The sequence below is a fragment of the Vombatus ursinus genome, unplaced genomic scaffold, assembly GCF_900497805.2.
Source record: "Vombatus ursinus unplaced genomic scaffold, bare-nosed wombat genome assembly UNPS02014794.1, whole genome shotgun sequence".
Lineage (NCBI taxonomy): Eukaryota > Metazoa > Chordata > Mammalia > Diprotodontia > Vombatidae > Vombatus > Vombatus ursinus.
Window position 1 is genome coordinate 13,689,671 of NW_020954572.1, and position 22,548 is coordinate 13,712,218.

The 22,548-nt window shown below is 37.5% G+C and overlaps 1 protein-coding gene across 1 annotated transcript in view; it reads left to right on the forward strand.

Annotated features, from left to right (window-relative positions):
* The first annotated feature begins 2,767 nt into the window (after nucleotides 1–2,767).
* The window catches only part of AKAP6 (A-kinase anchoring protein 6), a 470,308-nt gene continuing 450,527 nt past the window's right edge, over nucleotides 2,768–22,548 (forward strand). Inside the window, exons 1-2 of the mRNA XM_027870237.1 lie at nucleotides 2,768–2,819; nucleotides 7,625–7,982. Coding sequence (XP_027726038.1) covers nucleotides 7,659–7,982 — 324 coding nt within the window. The 5' untranslated portion in view covers nucleotides 2,768–2,819; nucleotides 7,625–7,658. The remainder of the gene's footprint in view (nucleotides 2,820–7,624; nucleotides 7,983–22,548) is intronic.

The following is a 22,548-nucleotide window of genomic DNA, read 5'->3' on the forward strand; positions in this document are numbered from 1 at the left end:
GGGTTAAATGACTTGCCCAGGGTCACACAGCTAGTTAAGTATTAAGTGTCTGAGGTCAGATTTGAACTCAGGTCCTCCCCACTCCGGGGCTAGGTGCTCTATCCACTGCACCACCCAGCTGCCCCTGTTTTTCTTCTTTAGAGACAAAGGAATACCTATGTAGAATACAAATAAATTGGTTCAGTTAGAGGCAAAAATAAATAAATAAAACCTGCTAAGATTGGATAGAACCTGTAAATTGTAAAAGAAATAATTTTTCCAGAGTATAAATATATTTTTCTATGCCACACTGCACATTAGTGAATCCTTTGCCTTGAAAGCCGGGGTTGTGCCAAATAGAAATTTTTCATGAGGAATGTTGATTTCTTCTCATCTGTTCCCTCTATCTCTAAGTTAAAATATTTCTCCTAAGTTTTCTATCTTATTTAATCCACTACCCTCTTTTGTTGTTGAGATAGATATGTGTATTATGAAATATATATCAATTAAATGTTGTTATCTATTTAATAAGTTTTCTAAGCTTCCAACCTTTTTGAATAAGTTTTTTAGCTGGAAAACTATCTTAAATGGGAAGTAACAGACTCATTCTTGGAGGTTATTTTTTCTTTTTTTACTAATATATGACAGAGAAGGGTGAGGAATATGAAAATCTCATTAACATTCACTCAGTCCAGTGTCTGCACCACTGATCAATGCTTGGACCATTTGTTGGATGACTGACTGAAACTGCTTAATGAATCTTTGTTTGGCAGGAACCAACTGCTGTTGTGGGGAAAACACGGATGTTGTGATGACTAGGTAGCTGAATCTCGGCTGTTTCTAATAAACGAGAGGAATCCAAATCGTCTGAAGGCAGCAAGGACGGAGCAGTGTGAGGCAGCTTTGAGGGCAGGAAATGATTGATGAAGTGTGTTCTGGCTGACACACAGATTCTATGGTTGGTGTGATGGAGTTAGCAAGTGATTGAGTGGGGAAACCAGGGGAGTGGGTCAGTGGTAGATGTGATTAGTAGAAAGGCAATCAGCCATCTGCTTAGAGGATAAGCAACACACAATGGAGATATTAAATGGGAAAAAAAGAGAACAGAAAAAAAAATCAGAGGTAATGCCAAAAGGGTCCTTTTAAACCATATAACTTGCCTGTCTACATGCCTTTTCTCCTTTTCACTCCCACGAAATAATCCTCATCATTGGTTTATAGTCCCAGATTGGTTTTTATCCAGGGATTAGAAAGTGAGTAGGCCCTACTAAGACCTAGAGAGAAGTGTGTGTCCAGAGGGTGGGGGAGGGGGAGCACAAGGTGAAGAGATTTCTGGAATCACAAGTTCTAGAAATTTCCCTAGATTCTTCTTAAAAGACAATAACTGTATTTGGCAGTAACTGACCAAAATGCTTTGCAGTTACTTATTGATGTTTCTCTTTGAGAGCTTAAAGCTATTCACACTTCACAAGCTCTCCAACCTCAGGGCAGTACAGTGAGATAGGCAGGATGATATACTTAAAATCCAGGAGGTAGATGGCTCCTCATCCTTGAGACAGGCAATAGAGCTCAATTAGGCAATTTATTAGAGAGGTTCTATTGTATTTGGATTTCTTTTGTAGAACCTAATTGATGGAGCATCGTATGAAACACGTGTTACTCTTTAACTTTTTTATTCTTTTCCTTAACAAAAGCAAGCCATAATAACTAAATTTAGAATTTGAGGGAAATCTCCAGTAATTTCCTCATCTGATTTTTGAATCAGGCCCCCCTTTGTAAGCCTGGCAGAGATCTGCTTGCAGAGTGGCACTCTATGAATAGCAGCAGCTGAGGCTAAGGTGTTATTTGTGTGAGGCAGAAGCAAAAGAGCCCTAATGATATTTGGCTTAATTTTTCCACTGTAGTTTTGTCTTAAATAACAATAACAACAGTAAAATCACTAGAATTTTCGTAGTGTTTTAAGGTTTGTTATCTCATTTGGTCCTCATAACAACCCAGTTAGTAGGTGCCTCATTTTACAAATAAGGAAACTGAGGCTGAGAAAGGTTGCATGATTTACCCAGGGTCACTTGCCTCACTTGCCTAGCTAGCAAGAGTCGGAGGCAGGATGGTTTTTAAAGGTAGAACTTTTTTTAGTTTGGTTTTTTTTTTTTTTTAATAGAGGAGGTGGGAGGGGGGAAGGAGAGAACAGAGAGAATTAGAATGCACTATTTTGGTTTGGGAATGATTTACATTATGGCTATATTTGTCCTCAAGCAGATAATACTTTTATTTGGAAGGAACGGTTTCTTCCCTAGAAATGAGAGGGCTTGAATCTACTTGACTCTGATTGGTTCCATCAGCTGCTCACGTTAATATAGTATGGCTGAAATTACCCTGTTATGGGAACTGCTTGGTTTACTTACTAATACAGCCTTCGATTGTTCTCTGCCCGTTTTGAATGATGTACTCTGTCTGCCCAAACACTGTTTTCCATAGCCATCCTTGTTTTGGCAACTGTCTCCTAATTCTCAAATCACTTATCACTGTTTGGTCTGCAAAAGGTTTCTCCCTTACTGTACTTTTGCAGTGACTATTCACTTTCCTCCAAATAGGGGATTCAGTAGCTGAGTACTTAAGCGATCCCATTTGCAAGCTAATAAGGGCATATGAAACAAGTCCCCCAAAGACTTTACAGTGCCCTGTTGGCAGGGCACAGAATGGACTCGGGAGCTTATCTTGTTCTGCCACAAAAGAAAATTGGAGCTGGAGGTGGGGAGTAAGAGAAGAGGAGGAGGAAGAGGCAAGAGTAGGAAGGAGTTCTTGGTCCTGGGTGGCTGGCAGGGACAAAAGATCTTACCGTGAGTACAAAACACTGATTCCAGTTTGTTTCCGAGTGAAAGAACAGCAAGCAGGAGAAACGGGGTGGTTTCGGTAACCTTGTAGTGGGGGTTCACGCTTTTGTCTTTGGCTAAAGGGCAGCCTCCTGGAGCCAATTCGATGTTACTCAATTTCAGTCATTTCTATTTGCATCAGTTTCTCCTTCTTTGGAAGCTGTCAGAGTGATAGCAAACCCGCTCCTTGTCAGTAAGCAATCCATGGTATGTTTTCCTTCTGTTTCTACAGAGCTATAAAAGAGAGCTTTGGGGACTCCTCCCCATGCTCCCCCCCCCAACACAGCTTTTTAAAAATTGTTAGTGCTTTAAGCTTTTCAGCTTTCACACTCCAAATGTTGCATCTTGCTGTGGCTTTGTAGAAAGAAAAGGATTTAATGGATGTTATTTTTAACAGCAGCTGGGATAAAGGTGGGTATTATCTCTAATACTGGAGAGGCAGCCTACGGATTCAAGCATTTGATAACAGAAGGGGGTCATTGGGCTCCTACAAGCTGATGAGCACTAACCCACCAGCTGCCTTACAGCCAGAGTTATAATTTGGCCTGCATCCTACGTGAACTTGGGTTAATGCCATTGTTTTCTTGCTCAGAAGCCTTTTTATTTACCGGACGCTTTAGTTGCTTTGTGACTGGAGAGGAGTTATGCTGTAAGAAGCTGGACTGTCTGGATGGGAGAGTCGGTCTGTCGAACCTAGTACAGTCAATAGGCCAGGGCTGAATTTTCTACTCTGATCACATCAAAGAAGAGTAATTAACTTTCCTAGAAGGCATCTCAACTTGGTAATGACTGTAAAAATATATGCAGAAAGAATGGGTGTTTCTATAAACCTCCATATTCATAAGCATTTTCTTTTCATTGCAAAATGTTTCTTATCAAATGAGCACAGGAACACTGGAGTTTAGGTAGCCATGTGTGTGCCATTTTTTTTTTTTTTTTTGATTTGAGACATGTACTAAAATCGGGATTTTGGTGTTGGTGCTGAAAATGTTTAATGAATGAACTTAATGTTATTTCTGCTGCCTTATTTATCAGCTGCGATAATACATGCAGCATGAATTCTCAAGTTATAAAGGTGTAGAAAAGAGAAGGTTGAATAGGGAGCAAGTGATTAAGGAGTATCCTTTTGGGCTCCACTGCTTTTTGTCTTAGCTTTGTGTTTTATGTCTGCTTAGCAATGAGAAACTTTCAGCCCAGGTTAACATTTTATTAGGATGAGTCTGATTTGATAGGTTGACCTAGGAAGGTACTGATAAGTGATTCTGTCTACTCCCAGCATTCACTTGCCTTTGGTATTTGTATGGTGCAAGACCTTTACTTATCAAGTACTTACTGGTTTGATGCTCTGTTTCTGTTGTCTTCATGTCTTTTTATTTTTTCACTTGTTACTGTTCTCTGCCTTAGGCAAAGTATCACAGAGCAGGGGCTCTGTATCATTCTCACTGCAATTCATTAATCTAATAGCACATGCAAATAGATTATTAAGATCACAGATTTAGAGCTGGGAGAGAACTTAGTCCAACTCCACTTTTCAGATGAGGAAACTGAGGCCTAGAGACAGGAAGTGACTTGTCCAAGGTCACACAGGTAGTTACTGATAAAGCCCCTTAGTTCCTATGACTCAGATAAATTGAGATATTTGTAAAGTGCTTACCACAGTGCCTGGCATGTAGTAGGTACTTAATACATCCTCCTTTCTCCCCTCACTTCCAAATACAGTGGGGTTTTTCCCATAGTGCCCTGCTTTTGATGAAGAATATGACTTTGTCCACTAACTTGGGCAAAATTTTTGTAATCTTGTTTCCCTAAATCCATAAAATGGGAAAATAATACCTATGATCCACTTAAAGTCGTAGGATGAGCAGAGATAGATAAAATGATTTTGAAATCTCTGGATAAATCACCTTATTAAATAAATGCCACTGTTGTGAGTGCTGGCCACAGAATACTGGATTAAGTTGAAACTCTAAAGGCTGAGCAAAAATGTCATTGAAATAATTATTTGCTTTTTTGGTGTAGTAGGTAGGGTGTCTGTCTTGGAGAAGATAGCCAGATTTAGGAGTAGATATGTAATGCCTAAATGTCATCAGGGCAGTCTTCAGTAAGGGGTCTTAATAAATGATTACTGGTTGATTAATTGATTAATTTGTTAGGTACTAGGCTTTGTACCCCCAAAGAGATGGCATGGTGGACTATCCTTATTTTTTAAATTTCTAAATGCAATTATAATTATTTTCTCATTCATAAATAGCCAGGTTCACTTATATTGGTTTCTAACATAATGGTAAGGGCTAAAATGTGATTACTAGGTTTTCACTCACTTGACACAAGAAGAAGGCCATTCAATATTAGCTAATTATAAAGAGATAACAAGGTAGAGATGAATCACCTGAAAATACATTTATATCACCATTTCTTTGCAATATCTCCTTGGTACTGTTGATCTTTTTTTTTTAAATAAGATCCCCATAAACCAATGTTTCTGATATCCCAATCTGTTGCTATGGAAATGGCAGTGTCAAAAGTTCACCCGTGAATGTTCTGGACCTTGAAGAAAAAAAGTAAAACTCAAAAAGTCTTTTCAGAAGTACTAGAAAGAAAATTTCATCAATATTTGAAATCCTTTTAAGATAACAATGTGCCTTCAAAAAAAAATTACTGTTCAGGTTTCTTCCAATTCATGCATCCTTTGCTGATAGTTTTCTTTTTGTCCTTAAGGGAAGCTGCTTGTTCAGTGTCTTCGGGGGCGGCAGATTTATTGGCCATATTCTTCACCCTGAGGCAGAGCACAAGCCTTCTCTGAGATAGATGGTCTTTGAGACTTGCAGTGGCCAAAATTCTGATCTCTGCCAGGGTCAACCTAGTGATGAACTTCTTCGGACATAGTTAGGCAGATCCTTGGACAACAGAGATACAGTGTGATGCTAAGCCTGTATTCAGAGTCTTTCTAAATACATAGGACCTGCCAGGGCTTTTCTGGCCTAGAACACAGACTCATCTCCACGCTAGAATGAAATGTCAAAGAAGGACCATAGTGGAGGTCTGGATGTACTTCAAGAGGGAAGTGGTTAGGTTTCCTGATTTATTCAGAATCTTATGAGTGAAAAGCACTTTTGGTTTTTTAAACTAAATTAAAATAAAATTTAATTTAGTATTTTATTTTCCCCCAATTACATGTAAAAACAATTTTTAACATTCATTTTTAAAATTTTGAGTTCCAAATTCTCTTCCTCCATCACTCCCTTCCCTTGCCCCTCATTGAGAAGGCAAGCAATTTGATATAGGGTTATACATGTATAGTCATGCAAAACATATTTCCATATTAGTCATGCTGTAAAAGAAAACATAGACCAAAAAAAACCCAAGAAAAATAAAGTGAAAAAAAATATGTTTCTATCTGTATTCAGACACCATCAGTTCTTTCTCTGGGGATGGATAGCATTTTTCATCCTAAGTCCTTCCGAATTGTCTTGGATCATTGTATTGCTGAGAATAGCTATATCATTCACAGTTGAGCATCTTACAGTATTGCTGTTACTGTGCACAATATTCTCCTGGTTCTACTCATTTTGCTTTGCTCAGTTCATGTAAGTCTTTCCACATTTTTCTGAGATGATCTAGCTCATCATTTCTTATAGTATGATGATATTCCATCACAATCATATAGAACAACTTGTTCAGCCATTTCCCAGTTGATAGGCATTCCCTCAATTTCTAATTCTTTGCCACCAGAAAAGATCTGCTATAAATATTTTTGTATATATAGGTCCTTTTATTTTCTGTTCTTTATATCTTTTGTGATACAAACCCAGTAAGTGAAAAGCATTTGGCATCAAACATTATTTTATCTTTTTACTCTATTTTTGTCATGAAATGGTGATCCTTTAGGAGAGCTACCCATGAGCAATGAGAGGAATATTATATCTAAAACAAGTTGAATTTGTGGAGTAAGAAAAAAAGCCAGATGGGTGTGGTGGAGGAAGTGCATTGTCTTGAATAGAGAGAGCTTCTCATGAGATCATAGATTTGGAATTGGAAGAGACCTTGAAAGTCATCGACTCCAATCCCTACCCCTCCATTTTTACATATGAGGTAACTGAAGCACAGAGTATTGTTAAGCAATTTGCCCAAGAAGATGGGATTTGAAAGCAGGTCTTACTGATTCCAAACTCAGTGTCCTGTCCTCTACATTATATTACCTTCTTTTAGAACTGGAAGCAATATATATGTATATTTTTTAATAGAAGACACTAAGGACTAGAATTCTATATTAGAATTATAGGTACTTTCTGCAGAAAGAAATAGAAGTTGGTCAGCCTTATCTTAAAAATTAAACAAATCTCACCATGTATTGCAGATGTATATTTCATTTTAAAAAATGAACTAGAAATCAAAAAGCCTCTTGAAAAAGAACATCTGACAACTGGAAACTAATATTTTATTTTTGAGAATAAAACTTGGTATATTATTTCCTTTTTAAAGGTAAACGAAGGCTTAGAATTACCAGTAATTGGTGTCCAAAGAGGGAGAAAAGGAAATAAAAATATATAACCTGTTCCAAAGTTTAAGCAACTGGACCACCTTCTTCTCTAACTAGCTAACTTGTTTAGGATGATAATTCAGTGTATAATATTAAGGTTTTATGCTGAAACTTTTATCTATCATGAAAAGAAATGAAAATTTACTTTTTACATGTTTATACTATGAATTATGATTTCTTAATTTGTCAGTCTTATCTAACTCATGTCTTATCCTTTCTTTCTACATTTTAGCTCTTTTGGAGAGGAGTATGGTTTAGATTTCTCCATGTTAACCATGAGTGTAACCCTGTCCCCCATGAGATCACAGGAATTGGATCCCATGGCTACTGATGCTTCTCCGATGGTCATCAATATGACCCCTACAGTGGAGCAGGGTGAGGGAGAAGATGAGATGAAGGAAATGGATTCTGACCAACGGTATGAGAAGCCGCCCCCACTCCATACGGGGGCAGACTGGAAGATTGTCCTCCACCTACCTGAAATTGAGACATGGCTCCGAATGACTTCAGAGAGGGTCAGGGATCTGACCTACTCAGTCCAGCAGGACTCCGAGAGCAAGCATGTGGATGTACATTTAGTGCAACTAAAAGTAAGTAGATTCTCTGGCTTGTATGCATTCAGATTATTTAGCAGAAAGTAAATTCCTGGAGGACAAGAATTGTTTCACTTTCGTCTTTTGTTTTCAGTTCCTAATACAGTGCTTGGAGTATGATAGACATTGAATAAAAGTTTGGTGCTTGATCAATTGTTTGAAGCCTATAGAAGTTTTAAAGGGCACAAACCTTGCAAATCTTCCCTCCTCTCCTCTCCCTTCCTCTTTGTTTCCCTATTAACCAGGTTTCAAGTGTTGTAGATGGTTTCAGCTGACCCCAATGCTGATCATTGAGGAAGCTTTGAAGTACTTTGTTTCTGGTATGTGTCAGTTTGGCTCTCTCTCTCTAGTAAGCCTGGTGGCCCCAGATTCCTAGTGGTGCACCATATTGGTGCGGGACTTAATTTGGCCACCATATTGACTTTAGCCTTACTGCATCTCAGAATTCCCAAATTCAGTTGATCCACCAGCTTCAGCTTCCTCTAATAGCAGAGATTATAAGCGTGGGCTACCATGCTCAGTCCTATACATCCTAATGAGAAAAACTCCAAGGGAAAAAATGGAAATCCAACTGGTAAAAACAAATGGGTCTGATTTTACTTTCCTCCTAAGATCAGCCAGATGAAGATAAGATTAAACAGTTCCTATTTATGTGTGTGTGTGTGTGTGTGTGTGTGTGTGTGTGTGTACTTACAGTTATTCTGGAGTAAAATTGAGATGCTAAGGGCATATATATAATTTCGTGGAAAGAAAACAAAATAATAACTTCTCAAAAAGATGAAAACATGTTTAATGAATAAAACATTAGTTTGAGGTTTTATTGTGAGCATGTGGGTATACATGTAGGGTGCATTTGTTGAAGTTTCTGTTTTATTTTAAAGCAACTGGCCTGGTGTAGATAAGGACATGCATGTTTTCTCTTTCAAATGAGTTTGTCCCCTCAGGTTATGATGAAAGTGTTTAACTTTAATTTTGTCAATGATCTGAATAAAGGCCCAGGGAGCAAGATTATCAGATTTGCCAGGGACATAAACTGGGAGGATAAGCCACCAGAGTGGACATGGTCAAGATCATAAAAGATCTTTACAGGCTAGAACTGATGGGTTAAAGCAAAATACTTTGTATGTTTTCACCCAATATGGCAAAACTAGGATGAATGGATGAAAGTTGCAAAGAGGCAAATTTATGTTAGATTTAAGGACAAACTTCATAATTATCATATGTATCAAAAAATTAAAAAGAACTATTTTGAGAAAGTAGTAATTTCCCCATCATGGGAAAACTATAACTAAAAGCTAATGGCCACTTTGGAGGAAATTCTTATTTAGATATAGGCCTGAGGTCCTTTTCAACTCTGAGATATTATGGTTCACACTTTCACACTAACCAGTTTAAGGTTTGTCTGCCTCAGTTTCCTCATCTGTTAAATTGTGATAATAATCCCACCTATCTCTTAGGGTTGTTGAGAGAATGAAATGAGGTAATATTTATAAAGTACTTTGCAAATCTTAGAGTAGCATATAAATCATCATTATTATTTTTGTTGTTGTTCAACCTTGTGGTTTCTGGAATTTTTTTTTAATAACATGACAATGGCTAAAATGCAGGTCACTTTCTATAGCTCTGATAACATGAAGTAAGATTTCTTTTCTCCAGTTCAGTAAAGATTAGGATCCATGCTATAGGTCTGTGGAGCTATAATACCTAGATTAGGTACAGTATTCCATTTTTAATGGAAAGCTCCTATAACATTCTTCCACTTTCCACAATTTTAAGGGAAAGAAAAGACAAGATATAAAGAATGGAACAAAATGAAGTTGGGGGGGGAGTTCCTTAGAATGGAATTTTTCTTGAATTGTATCTCTCCTTGAATAAAGGGGCATTATAAGTCATTTATTTTAACATTTATCCAAATAATGAAGCTTATTTATAAACATCCCAGAAAAAGTATTTATCCAACTTCAATTTCAATATACTTAGTAACAGGGAACTCGCTACCTGATGAGGCTGCCAATTCCATTTTTTGGACTGCTCTAGCTGTGAGTAAATTTTTCCTTATGTTAAACCAAAATCTATCTGCCTATACCTTCTGACACTGATCTTAATTCTTCCTTCTGATTCCAAGCAAAACAAAACTGTTTCCTCTTCCACATAATAACCCTATAAATATTTGAAGACTGGAATTATAAATACACCTTAAATCTTTTCTTCTTTCACTTGAAATGCTAAAATTGGGCTCTTTCTAGAAGGAAGCAATAGCCTAAGACCCCTGAGGGGGAAAAGAGGAAGGGAATAAATATTTATATAGCACCTACCACATAACAGGCATTGCCTAAATTCTTTACAATTATTGCCTCATCTGATTTTCCCAACAGCCCTGTGATATACATGCTGTTGTTATCTTCATTTTATGATTGAGGAAACTGAGGCTGGAAGTTAAGTGACTTGTCCAGGGTCACATAGTCAATAAAGTGTTTGAGGCTGGATTTGGACTGAGGCCTTCCTAACATGAAGCCTAGAACTCTATCCACTGCACAGCTCAACTGCCTCTAAGTTCACTTGGAGGCTCGGAAGGGAGGGGAAAATGAATCCTGAAAGGAGAGATTTGCTAAAAATAAATATCACAATTTTGCCTAAGACTGGCTTTGGCCCAAATGAGAAGCAATCCCTGAAGGCCAGTATGAAAAACTTCTCAGTTATGTATCAGATGAGTTATATATTGGATTGAGATTGTCTGTCACAAACCTCAGGGGTGGGGAACCTGCATCACCTTTAGCCTTACTTAAACTAGAATGTTGCTCTACTTTGGTCCAGAATTCAAAGATCCACTGTGGAATTACCCTCCCCTGAGCTTTTTTGGAATCTACTCAAGGGTCAGGTGAGATAAGACTGGACCAAGTACAACCACTTTAGAAGATAGCTAATTTCTTAGAACTAATCATCTGGCTTTCAGGAATTGAGATGGTAGGACCTAGATTGAACAATTGTTCCCCTCATAGTTTTTGGTCATCTTTGTAGAAACAGTATTTAATAATCCTTTGTGAAAACTGTGGTCATTAAACTAACTCTTTGCTTTTTTTATGATTTATTCTCTGATTATTGGTGTATAACAAAGACTTAATAAATGCTCATCAACATATTGGCAAGAAGGTCCCTTTGAAGGAAAGCAGGGATACTTGTTCTTATGGAATATATTAAAAATTACGTCTTTGAAAGTGTCCCTGCTAAGGGTAATCAGACATAATTTCTTTCTCTTCTGTATATTTTGGACTTATCTTTATACTTTCCTGTTTCAAGGCAATAGTTTGCATTTTAGTAACCAATTTCTTCTTTTTACATAGTGGTCCTTTTTGGATGAATGAATTAAAATATGCATTTAATTTTTATAATTAAGGCTAATTGTAGCAAATATTAATATTTAAAATGAATATTCCTGGTAAAATTTTGTGAAAACTTACAATACCAGTGATGGGGCAATATGGGCAATATGGGTAGAAGCTATGTCTTAAGCTGCACTTTCATTAGGCAAGCTCTTTTAATTATATTCTATTAAAGAGACAATTTAATGTATTACAAAAAGAAAACTAATTGGGATTATATTACCAAATTGGATACAAATCAAACAAAAGTACATTTATGAAAAAATATTTTGTGCCTTTTCTCAACACAGAAGACAAATTTATATATACACACATGCGCACGCACACACACACATATCATGGATAAAGACGCAACAGGGACTAATTTCTACAGCAAGGAATATTAATAGACATATTCATGAATTAAAGTTGTATAGTCATGGATAATAATTTGTTAGATTAAATAAGACCATAGGCCTTCATTACAAACCTTATCCGGTGAGATTATTGACTGAGTCAATATGATTCTCTTGATGTGAAGAGTTACGTGATTTTCATTCTTCTCCTTTCTCTTCCTCAAAGTGATTGCTTGATTTCTGGAAGCCTCAATTTCCTCATCTACAAAATGAGGAGGCTGGGCCTGATAATGTGTAAAGTCTCTTCTAGCTCTAAGGGCTTATGTTCTTAAATTCTAGTGGATCTGCCAGATCTAGTAGATCTGATAGATCTGCCTGCCTCGAGTCTCTCCCCACTCCAGTCCTTTCTCCATTCAGCCACTAAAGTGATTTTCCTAAAGCACAGGTCTCATCATGTCACCCTCTACTCGGTGAACTCCAGTGGTTTCCTTTTGCCTCCACAGGCAAATACAAAATGCTCTGTTTGGGACTCAGAGCCCTTCATAACCTAGCCTCCTAGAACTTTCCAGTCTTCTCACACTGTACTCCCAGTCCCTACTATTCCATCCAGTGACACTGGCCCTCTGGTTGTTCCACCAACAAGAAACTCGGTCTCTTTGCTCCAAGCATTTTCTCTGACTGTCCCCTATGCCTGGAATACTCTCCCTTCTCTGCTCTGACTACTCTGGATATGACTCTGCCTCCCTTAAATCCATTTCACACACAAGTCAAGATATTACCCATTACATCATGATGTCATTGGTCTTCTTTGAAAATGAAGGATGAATGATAACTGCTTGGCCTCCTTTAAGTCTCAACTAAAATCCTGCCTTCTATAAGAAGCCTTCCCTAACCCCAATTCATTCTACTTTCCTTTTAATTACTCCCTCTTTATCCTGTACATAGCTTGCTTTGTGTGTATTTGTTTGCATATTGTCTCTCTTCCCCACCTCACCCCTTAGACTGTAAGATCCTTGAGGGCAGGGACTGTCCTTTGCCTCTTTATGTATCCCCAGCATTTAGCATAGTACTTGGCACATAGTAGGCACTTAACTACTTATTGACTGATTTTTGATTGGCATGACATTGAACAGGTAGTTAAACTTAGACTAGAGGAAAATAAATAGGACTGTAAGAAATGAATGTTCTAAAGACATAACCCCAATGTCTGAAATAATAATAATAATAATAAATAATAATGAGCAAATATAGGCCTTTTCCTCAGCTTATAAGCTTTTCTTTTCTTTTTTTTTTTTCTTCCTCTCAGCTACTAGTGTTCATTTAAAAATGAAATTGGGGCAGCTGGTTGGCGCAGTGGATAGAGTTCTGGCCTTGGAGTCAGGAAGACCTGAGTTCAAAAGTGACCTCAGACACTTGACACTTACTAGCTGTGTGACCCTAGGCAAATCACTTAACCCCGATTGTCTCATCAAAAAGAAAAAAAAGATGAAATTATATCTTTACCTCACACATAGGCTTCAGTTTCTGGTGCCTTCCAAGTGACACTGAGGAGCCAAACTCACATAGCCAGCAGTTTCGTATGGAAATGCCTCTTTTCAAGATAAAAAACATGGCTTACACCAACACTTAACTCTTCAAGCTGAAATATAAAGAAAAGGATAATTTATGAATGCTTTTCCTTGACTAGAACATTGGCCAACATTTGGTCTCTAGTTATAATGAATATTTATATATGTCTATATTTAGTGTTCTCAGAATTTTTTAGTTCCCTTTTTCTAACGTGTTCTAGGAATATTAAGTATAAAGTTCTAAGTGGGACTTTTGGGATTGAAGAAATTTGGACTCCTGTGTGTAGGGGTATGCTGCTAAATGTTTAACAACTGGCTCTAGTGGGGGTGGCGGAGAAGGGGAGAGTGTATTCATGACATACTTTTCAGTTTAATCTGCTTGTTCACAGTTTCTCCACCACTTTCCTAATTCTAGAAAATCATCAAAACAATAAATTAAACCCTGACATAGCTTTTCCTGATGTATAAATGTCACATTGAAAATTTAACAATCATCTCTCACTAGTCAGTATAGCTGGCTCCAGCACACCCCTGGAGGTGTGTAATGAGAATAAGTTTCACTCTTCTTTAAGGGCACTGAGTTTTCTGTACATAGCTTTAAAGCTCAGATTATTGTTTTTTGTTTTTGTTTTTCTTTTGGTGAGGCAATCGGGGTTAAGTGACTTGCCCAGGGTCATACAGCTAGTATCAAGTATCTGAGGCTGGATTTGAACTCAGATCTTCTTGAGTCCAGGGCTATCGCTCTAACCACTGCACCATCTAGCTGCCCCCAGATTATTGTTTCTAATGTGGAGTCAGTGCCTGTTTTTATGGGATCATAGTATTTATAACTGGAAGGGACCTTAGAGAGTATCATCTCCAACCTCCTCATTTTACAGATGAGGAAACTGAGGCCCAGAATTGTTATGTGGCCTGTGCAAAGGCATTCAGGTAGCCAGTGATAGATAGAAGATGTGAATTTGGGTCTTCTGACCCTGTTTTCAGTATTCCTTAGAGACCATGCTGCCTCTCTTGCTAAGTGTTCCAATGGCTAATTGTCTTTTTTACACTGAGTCAATAAAGAATCTGTCCCCTGGTTAGTGACTTGCCCCTAGGGCTTCAGGGACCAGTATAACAATCTTGGTCTGGTTTCTTGGTCTTCCCAGTTGATTTTTTTTCTTATTAAAATTTTAAGGTACACTTTTGTTCTTCAAAACAAAGACACTGATGAAATTTAAACTTTCTGATAAATTCTATGGTTTCACATAACCACCCTTCTGAGGGTATGAATGTTAAAGAGTCGATTTTTTTTTTAGAGTCGATTTTTTTAAAAAAGAAAAGACAATCTCAAAGACAGTAATTTTAAAAAAATTAAATGACAAATATATTTTTGCAAAACTTTTTTTCCTACTTCCACCTTCTCCCTTCATTTAAAAATCTGGAAATGTTATACAAATACTTTTGTTTCTTTTTTGCCTAAATATTTTTTGGTAAGAAATGTGACAAGTCATTGGGCCTTTTTTTTTCTTTTTTCAGAAAGTTATTTTTTTTCTTTTGACCCAGAAGCTTGCACTGTTCAAGGAAACCATTCTAAACCTTAAAAGGTTTGGAGTTTAGCTCAGACCTCTGGACTGGGAGAAATGTGTTGTTTCTAAATGAGCCATAGTGAATTCACTTCTTGATTTCTTTCTCAGTGAAGTTTGTTATTGTTCCTATTTTTAGAAACGTGGGAGGAAAATATAAACCTTCCTTGCTTTGTGGAAGACAAGAGACAAGCTTTAGAAGTTCTCATGGTAAATAATAACCCACATGTCTCAATAAGTAAGCGTTCATTAAGGAACTACTATGTGTCTGTCATTAAGCTCTCTGGTATACAGAGTTACAGTTACTAATACTAGAAAGTCCTTGCTGTATAGGCTAGGCAGCAGGTTTTGCCCTAATAAGGTAATGAGAGTTCAGAATAGATTATTCATGTCAGTGAAGATGTAGATACACCAAGCATATAGTGGCCTACACCTATAATCCCAGCTACTGAGGAGGCTGAGCAATTCTAGCCTGGACAAGATGGAAAAACCCCATACTTTAATTTTTTAAAAAAATGGATTACATAGTATAGATAAATGACATTTGTGTATAATCTAAAACCCTTCCTGAATTTCACTTATGAAAATCCAGTTATCTTGGTTTTGTCCATTCCCACCAAAAAGATTGGTAATGACTTTCTTCTGTGCTAAAGTCAGGTTCACAAAGCTATCCTTTATCTCCTTGTCTGGAAGTGATCTGTCCCTTGTTTTCTTAGCAATTTCAACGGACCCATATTTTGTTCCTGCCTCTCCTTTGTTTATAAATACAAATTGCATTTATTTATTTATTTATAAACATTCTTTGTTCTAATACACACTATATAATGTGTATTATAATTATTTATCTACCTGTCCCGTATTTAGGGCCTAGCACATTTTAAGTGCTTCGTAGATTTTTGCTTGAATTGAATTCAGTGGTCTGACTTGAGTTTTATCTTTCATCTTTATCCTGTGGAGAAGGAATGAATAAACAACAAAAGGTCAAAAACCAGAGAGTGAGAAGAAACCAGATCCCTAATAATATTATTTTTATATTCTTGGCATTGCGGTCTTGAGAAATTAATCGTTTTTTTTTCCTCCCAGAGCAATGAACATCCCACTGCAGGTGATGGACAGAGTCAATTTCACGGCCTTTTTCTTTGCACGCTTGGGAAAGATCCACTTGTGAACTAACCACCAGGCATGTAGTAAAAAGCATCAGGGAGAGATTGAAACTGTAAGGGATAATTGCTCATAACTTCTCTGGCCTTCATTCAGGTTGTTGGGGCTGACTATATTTTCTGTGAAAAGGAAGCTTTGCATATTAGAGATATGTGCCACACTCCACATGGACAGATGGCAAAGAAGAATTGGAATACAGGGAATTTCTTTAAACAGGTTCCCAACTTCCAAGAAAGTGTTCTCTAGTTACTCATCTGTGCAACGATATGATGAACATTCAAAGACATAATATTGCTGTCAAGAGAGGTAAATGCATTTGGTAGAATCAGAGAGACTACTCGGTCGTCTCTCCTGCTTTCAGTCATCTCATCCTCTCATATTTACCAAAACAAAAACAAAAACAAACCCCTCCCTGCAAAAAACCCTTCCTCTTCCCATTTCCGCTTTTGGCTGTTGTCCTCCCTTTCTTCTACTTCCTTTGTCGGCCAACCTTTTGGAAAATGTGAACTATGCCCACCTCATCCATTTCCTCTTCATCCATTTCCTTTTTAACTCCCTGTGATATGTTTTCCATTCCTATTGAAACTACTTTTAAACATGTTCTTCTTGCCTAATCCAATGGATTTTTCTCTGTTCTCATTTTTTAAAAAAATCTTTGTTGTACCTGACTCTGTTGGGCATTTGCTTCCTGAAACTCTCCCTCAGCTTCTATGATGCTGTACTTTCTGTTTTTCCTCTTGATTTCCTAAATGTCCTTCTCCTGGCTTATCTTTTGATACATGTTTTTTCTCCTGTCCTCTTACTGGAGATGCCCTCAACATTCTGTCTTTGACCCTATTTTATCTCATTGCTACACTCTAAGCATATTTCCTTGCTGAGTTCATTAGTTCTCCTTTGCCTCAACTCTTGCCTCTTTGTGGCTGACCCTCAAATTGATACCTCCACCATAGAGTTCTCACCCATACTACAGTTTTTTTCCCCCATTACCTTATAAAACATCTCTACTTGGAATTTATTGTTCAGTTGTGTGTGACTCTTCATGACCCCATGGACCAGACTGTCCATGGGATTTTTCTTAGCAAGGATATTGGAGTGGTTTCCCATTTCTTTCTCCAGTAGATTAAGGCAAACAGGGGTTAAGTGACTTGCTCAGGGTCACACTGCTAGTCATTGTCTGAGGCCAGATTTGAACTCAGGTCTTTCTGACTCCAGGTCCAGTGCTCTATCCTCTGAGCCATCTAGCAGCCCCACTCCCCCTTGAAGTAGTAGGTGCTTAATAAATGCTTGCTGGCATACTATCTAAAACCAGTGAAATGATAATCTTGCTGCATTCTGCTCTGATCAAAAATATCTGGGTTATGTCCAGTTTTTGTTGTCATATTTTTAAAAAGACTTTAATAAGCTAAAGAGGGTCTGAAGGAGAGTAACCAGAATGGTGAAAAGTCTTGAAGTCATATGGTATAAAAAGTCATTTGAAAAACTTGGGGATGTATGACCTGGTGAAGCAAGAATCTGCTTTGATCAGCATATATCTAGGTTCATGACCCTGGGCAGGTCACAGAACGTCGCTGAGCCTCAGTTTCCCCACACAAAATAAGGGGGGGGAACTCCATGTCATTTAAGATCTCTTCCAGCTTTAAATGAGCTGGAACTATCCAGTTCTAGGTGCTATTTTATTTTTTAAAAAAAGTTACTGATAACCTAAAGAGGTACCAGATGAGGACAAGCAGAATGGTAAAGCATCTTGAGATCACACGATATGAAAATTGTTTGAAGATGTTTAGCCTGAAGGAGAGACTTGTGAGAAACATGATAAGTATCTTAAAATATTTGAAGGGCTAGCAAATGGAAGAAGAATTTCTACTTGGCCCCAGAAAAGAATAATTATGACTAATGATGTAAAGTTGCAGATACTGATTTCAGCTCAATTTTCTAATAATTAAAGCCAACCAAAAAGAGAAAATTTTGCCTCAGGAGGGAACAGAAGCTTTCAAGGAAAAGCTGAATGACCCCTTTTTTTGTATGAGGTAATGGGAATTTTTGGTCAGGTGCAGGTCAAACTCAGTAGTCTGTACTGTGTCTAAGCCTACATGTAGAGCCAGTATGTTTCCAAGTTGAACCTTAAATCCTCTTGATTCCAAGTTTCTTTCCACTAATCTGTTTTCCACCACAAAAGGCTTCATTTGTTTGACAGTGATCAAGTAGCAAGCTAATGTTTTGACCCAGGGTACATAATAGCTTTTCTTTTGATGTTTATTTCTCTCTTGGCTCCCAATGCAATCCATTTTCCAATATTCCTCCCTTCTTCCCATGAGCCTTTCCTTGACTCTACCACCCCAGTTATCTTCCCTGTTCTCAACTATCATCATATTGACAGTCAATACCAAATAATTTAGGTGAATTTCATTGTTATCTAATTGTTTTATGAATATTAGGGGTCTCTTTTTATGAGTAGATTGAAAGCTGATCTAGGGCAGGAATTGTACCATAACATACTGCTTATCTGGGAATAAAGCTCATGTCAAAATGAACCTTTCAAAAGATATAGGAAAATAACCTATATGTTCTAAAATATTTATAGCAGCTGTCTTTGTGGTGGCAAAGAACTGGAAATTAGAGAATGGCTAAACAAGTTGTGGTATATGATTATGATGGAATATTACTATGCTAAAAGAAATGATGAGCTCTATAATCTTAGAAAAACATGGATAGACTTGCGTGAAGTAATGAACAGGGAAATGAGCAGAACCAACAGGGCATTGTATACAGTAACAGCAACGTTGTTATAAAAGCAACTTCTAGTGAGTGAGTAATCTTGACTATCCTAAATAGCCAAATTAACTACAAAGGACATGTAAAGGAAGATGCTATCTGCATCCAGAGAAAGAACTGATAAATAGAAGTATGTATAGAATTATTTTTACATATATATCTGTATTTGTGTCTAATGGTGGCCATCTCTTGGGGGGGAGGGAAAAATTAAAAATTTACATGATAACTATTATATGTTTAAAAGGAATAGCAAGTTGTACATAATAGATTTGCAGTTCTGTGTGCAATCTTTTTTATTATATTATGAAAATTATTGTTTTATTCCATAAATTAAAAATTAAATAAATAAAACATTTTTAAAAAGATATAGGAAAAAGGTTGAGTCAAATGGGGGAAATCTCTGGAGTCCAAATCAGCCACCACAAAGCCTACAAGGAAATCTCATGCACTACCTTCCTAGGAGGGGCCTTTTGACACTCATCTTTGACTCTGAATGAATATCTCAATTATCCATCTGATTAGTTATATGGCTTTTCACTATATTAAATTCAAGCAATTCAGCAAACATTAGAGACAGTGTGGCCTAATGGATAGGGCATTGGACTTGGCGCACCTGGGTTCAAATTCTACCTCAGATTCTTGCTAGTTATATGACCCTAGGCAGGTCACAGAACCTCCTTGAGCCTCAGTTTCCCTATATGCAAAATAAAGTGAGTATCCTTGTCATTTAAGGTCTCTTCCAGCTTTAAATCTATTATTCTAGGAAGTGCCAAATCCTGTCTTAGGCAGTAGGAGTAAAAAAGACAAAAAAAGAGGAGGGAGGGATAATACCTACCCACTAGGACCTTTTCTTCTGTTAGGAGAAAAAAGAACAGTACACTAGGAAAAGGGCAGTGGTGTTAGAATGGGAAGGGAATGTTAAAAGAAAAAAGATAAGATCATGGATTCCAAGTTGAAAAGAACCTTAGAGCCATCTAAGCCTCCTGCTTTTATGGATGAGGAAACTGAAATTTAGAGAAATTTTGGTTTGCCCAAGGTCAAACAGATAGTAAGGTACACTTGCAGCCCTGAAAAGTGATAGCTGACAGCCTGACATCAAATGTGGAGACAAAGGCAAAAAGCAGATAAATTAGACAAATACAGCAGTCTGGGACCATTTGATTTGGTATAAAATATCCCTATGTGCTTCAATAGCTTGTAAGCATGTCACTGTAAGAGCTCATTACAATGACTGATGTACATAATAATGATTCTTAGTCATCAAGAAAGATAAAATTAGGTTTAGTAGACTCTATTTTTAAAAGGCAGAGAAATGTCTAATACAATTTACATGTCCAAATCCAGAGACCTCTTACATAGTAGATGCTTCATAAGCCTTTGTTAAATTGAACCAAATTAAATGAGAAGAGGAGATACAAAAGTAACATTGGGTTGAATTTAGTGAAATTTAAATGGGATAGATAAAAAGTTGAGAGAAATTATTATTATACTATTAATAACCAATTATTAAATTGGGATCCAGGCTTTTCTCTTCAATTTCCGCATTAAGGCCCTCGCTCTTAAAGTCAGTCTCTGAAAGATGTGACTAATTGATGAAATTACTGTTAGGTCTCAAGGTCCATGCTCTTCAATCTTGGGTTCCACTCCACCCAACTAGGAGAGCTAGTTTCTGTTCAGAGTATAAACAGAATCTCGGATGAGAAAGTCCTTACCCTGAGGAAAGGCACCCCTGTCCTTGTACCCCTTCATTAGAGTTTAGGGTGACCCTGTTCATGAAAGAGAAAACCAACCAGAGTGGTTTGAATGGAGATGAATTCCCCTGTCCAAATGCCTGGAGGTGGCTGAGTTTCATGATCAAGCCATATTCTCAGCAGGAAGAGCTGAAGACTTTTAGCCCACCTCCTCATTAATGTCCACTAGTCAGGGTTGATTTTGTTGTCAAGGGAATTTCCTTTCAGAAGGGTTATTTAAAAATTTTGAGATCTCCATTGGGTGTCTTTAGTTACCAAGAGAAACCACTAACTATCAGTTCATTAATTGCCAGTCAGCCTAATTAACAGATTGATTAATAATTACCCAGAAATTCCATCTTTTAGGTTTTTAAATTTTTTTTCCCATCTTATACTTAGGCACTCACACACAAAAACGAGCTTCACCATCAATAAGTCATTTTAAAGCATCCATTATGTGCCAGGCACTATGCTAAGTGTTGGAGATACAAAGACAAAAATGAAACAGACCCTGCCCTCAAGGAGTTGATGTTCTAGTACACACTGGAGGAGATGTGGCTAGGTAGCAGTTCATCTGAAAAAAAAATCCTAGGGATTTTAGGAATTTTTGCAAGCCAATATGAGTCAACAGTATGATGTAACAGGAGTCAACAAAGTCTGAAGTGATTTGAGAGTGCATAAAGACAAGCTTAGTGTCTGCAATGAAGGATAGGGAGTGAGGAAGGGGTATTTTACATACTATGCTCTGGTTCTACTACATCTAAAATGTTATTCTCAGTTCTGGGTACCACATTTTAGGAAGGGCATTGACCAGCTGGATAACATCTAGAGAAAGGTAATCAGAATGGTGACAAGTATTCAAGTTTATGCCATAAGAAGAGTGGTTGAAGCCAGTAGAAATGTTTAGCTTAGAGAAGGGAGGTCCTAGTGAGGACATAGGATTTATAATCCAGTGTTGGAGAACATATTTAATATGAAAATAACTACAATATAAAAATAGAGCCCAAGTAGATAAAAGGAGTACAAAGTGCTATATGAGAACCTTAAGTGTTAGGCTAAAGAATTTTAAAAATGATGCAATAGTTTACAATCTGGTTCTGACTCTTCTTGTCTTTCTTGGAGGGGAGGGATTTACTACAAAGAGCAACATTGTACAATTTCCCCTAGCAGCTTAGCCTAAATTTTGTTTTCATCTCCTTAATCCTTCCTCTGTTGATTTTTTCCTTTTTTTTTTCTTTTAGACTCTGGGTACAGAAAATCTCCTCCCACTTTTTGATGTTGACACATCTCTAGTCTTCAACTGTGATCATGTCTCCCTAGGTTGCTGCTGAGACCAGCTGTGATTATTTAGAGAAGATGTTCTTTTGCCATTTAATCTTTCCTCATTAGTCAATCATATTATACTTCCATTATTCATTGTTGTTTCTTTTTTCCTGGAATTTCTCCAAGTTGTCATCATCATTCTGCTATTGGGACACTCCAAACAGAATGCAGTCTTCAAGTTAAATTCCTGTTTGATTAGGTGGGTAATGTATCATGCCCCATAAGAACTGACTTGACTCTTAACTTGGCGGGAATATGATGGTCTGAGGAGAACTCTAACTAGGAATTCTTGCACCTGGGGTGAATTCAGTTGTGGAGAGGTGTTACAGACCAGTGCTGACCAAGGTAGTTCATAAGAAGTGTAGGTTCAAGACAGGAAAGCACTGAGATATATGGAGTCCTTCTAATAGTTAACAAAATGATAACATACCAAGGAAAGGATTTTCAATAGGGATAGGCAGCAGGAATAACACAGCTCCCCTGCCTCTGAGTTGCCCATGGGAGTTTACCAGTCAAGTATCAAGTTGGAGCTGATGCTTTTTTATTTTTTGTATTTAAGTGATCAGGAAGAAAAGTCGGTGGCCCAAGCCTTTAGCCTTCTGAGCTAAGTAAATCTGAAGTATGTTTTCCGTACCTTTTAAGGAAAAGAACTAGCTCAGCCCACACAGTGTGAGGACTCTGGTATATATTGCTCTATTTCAGGTGGGCACAGGAAGGAAGGCCACCCCTGGC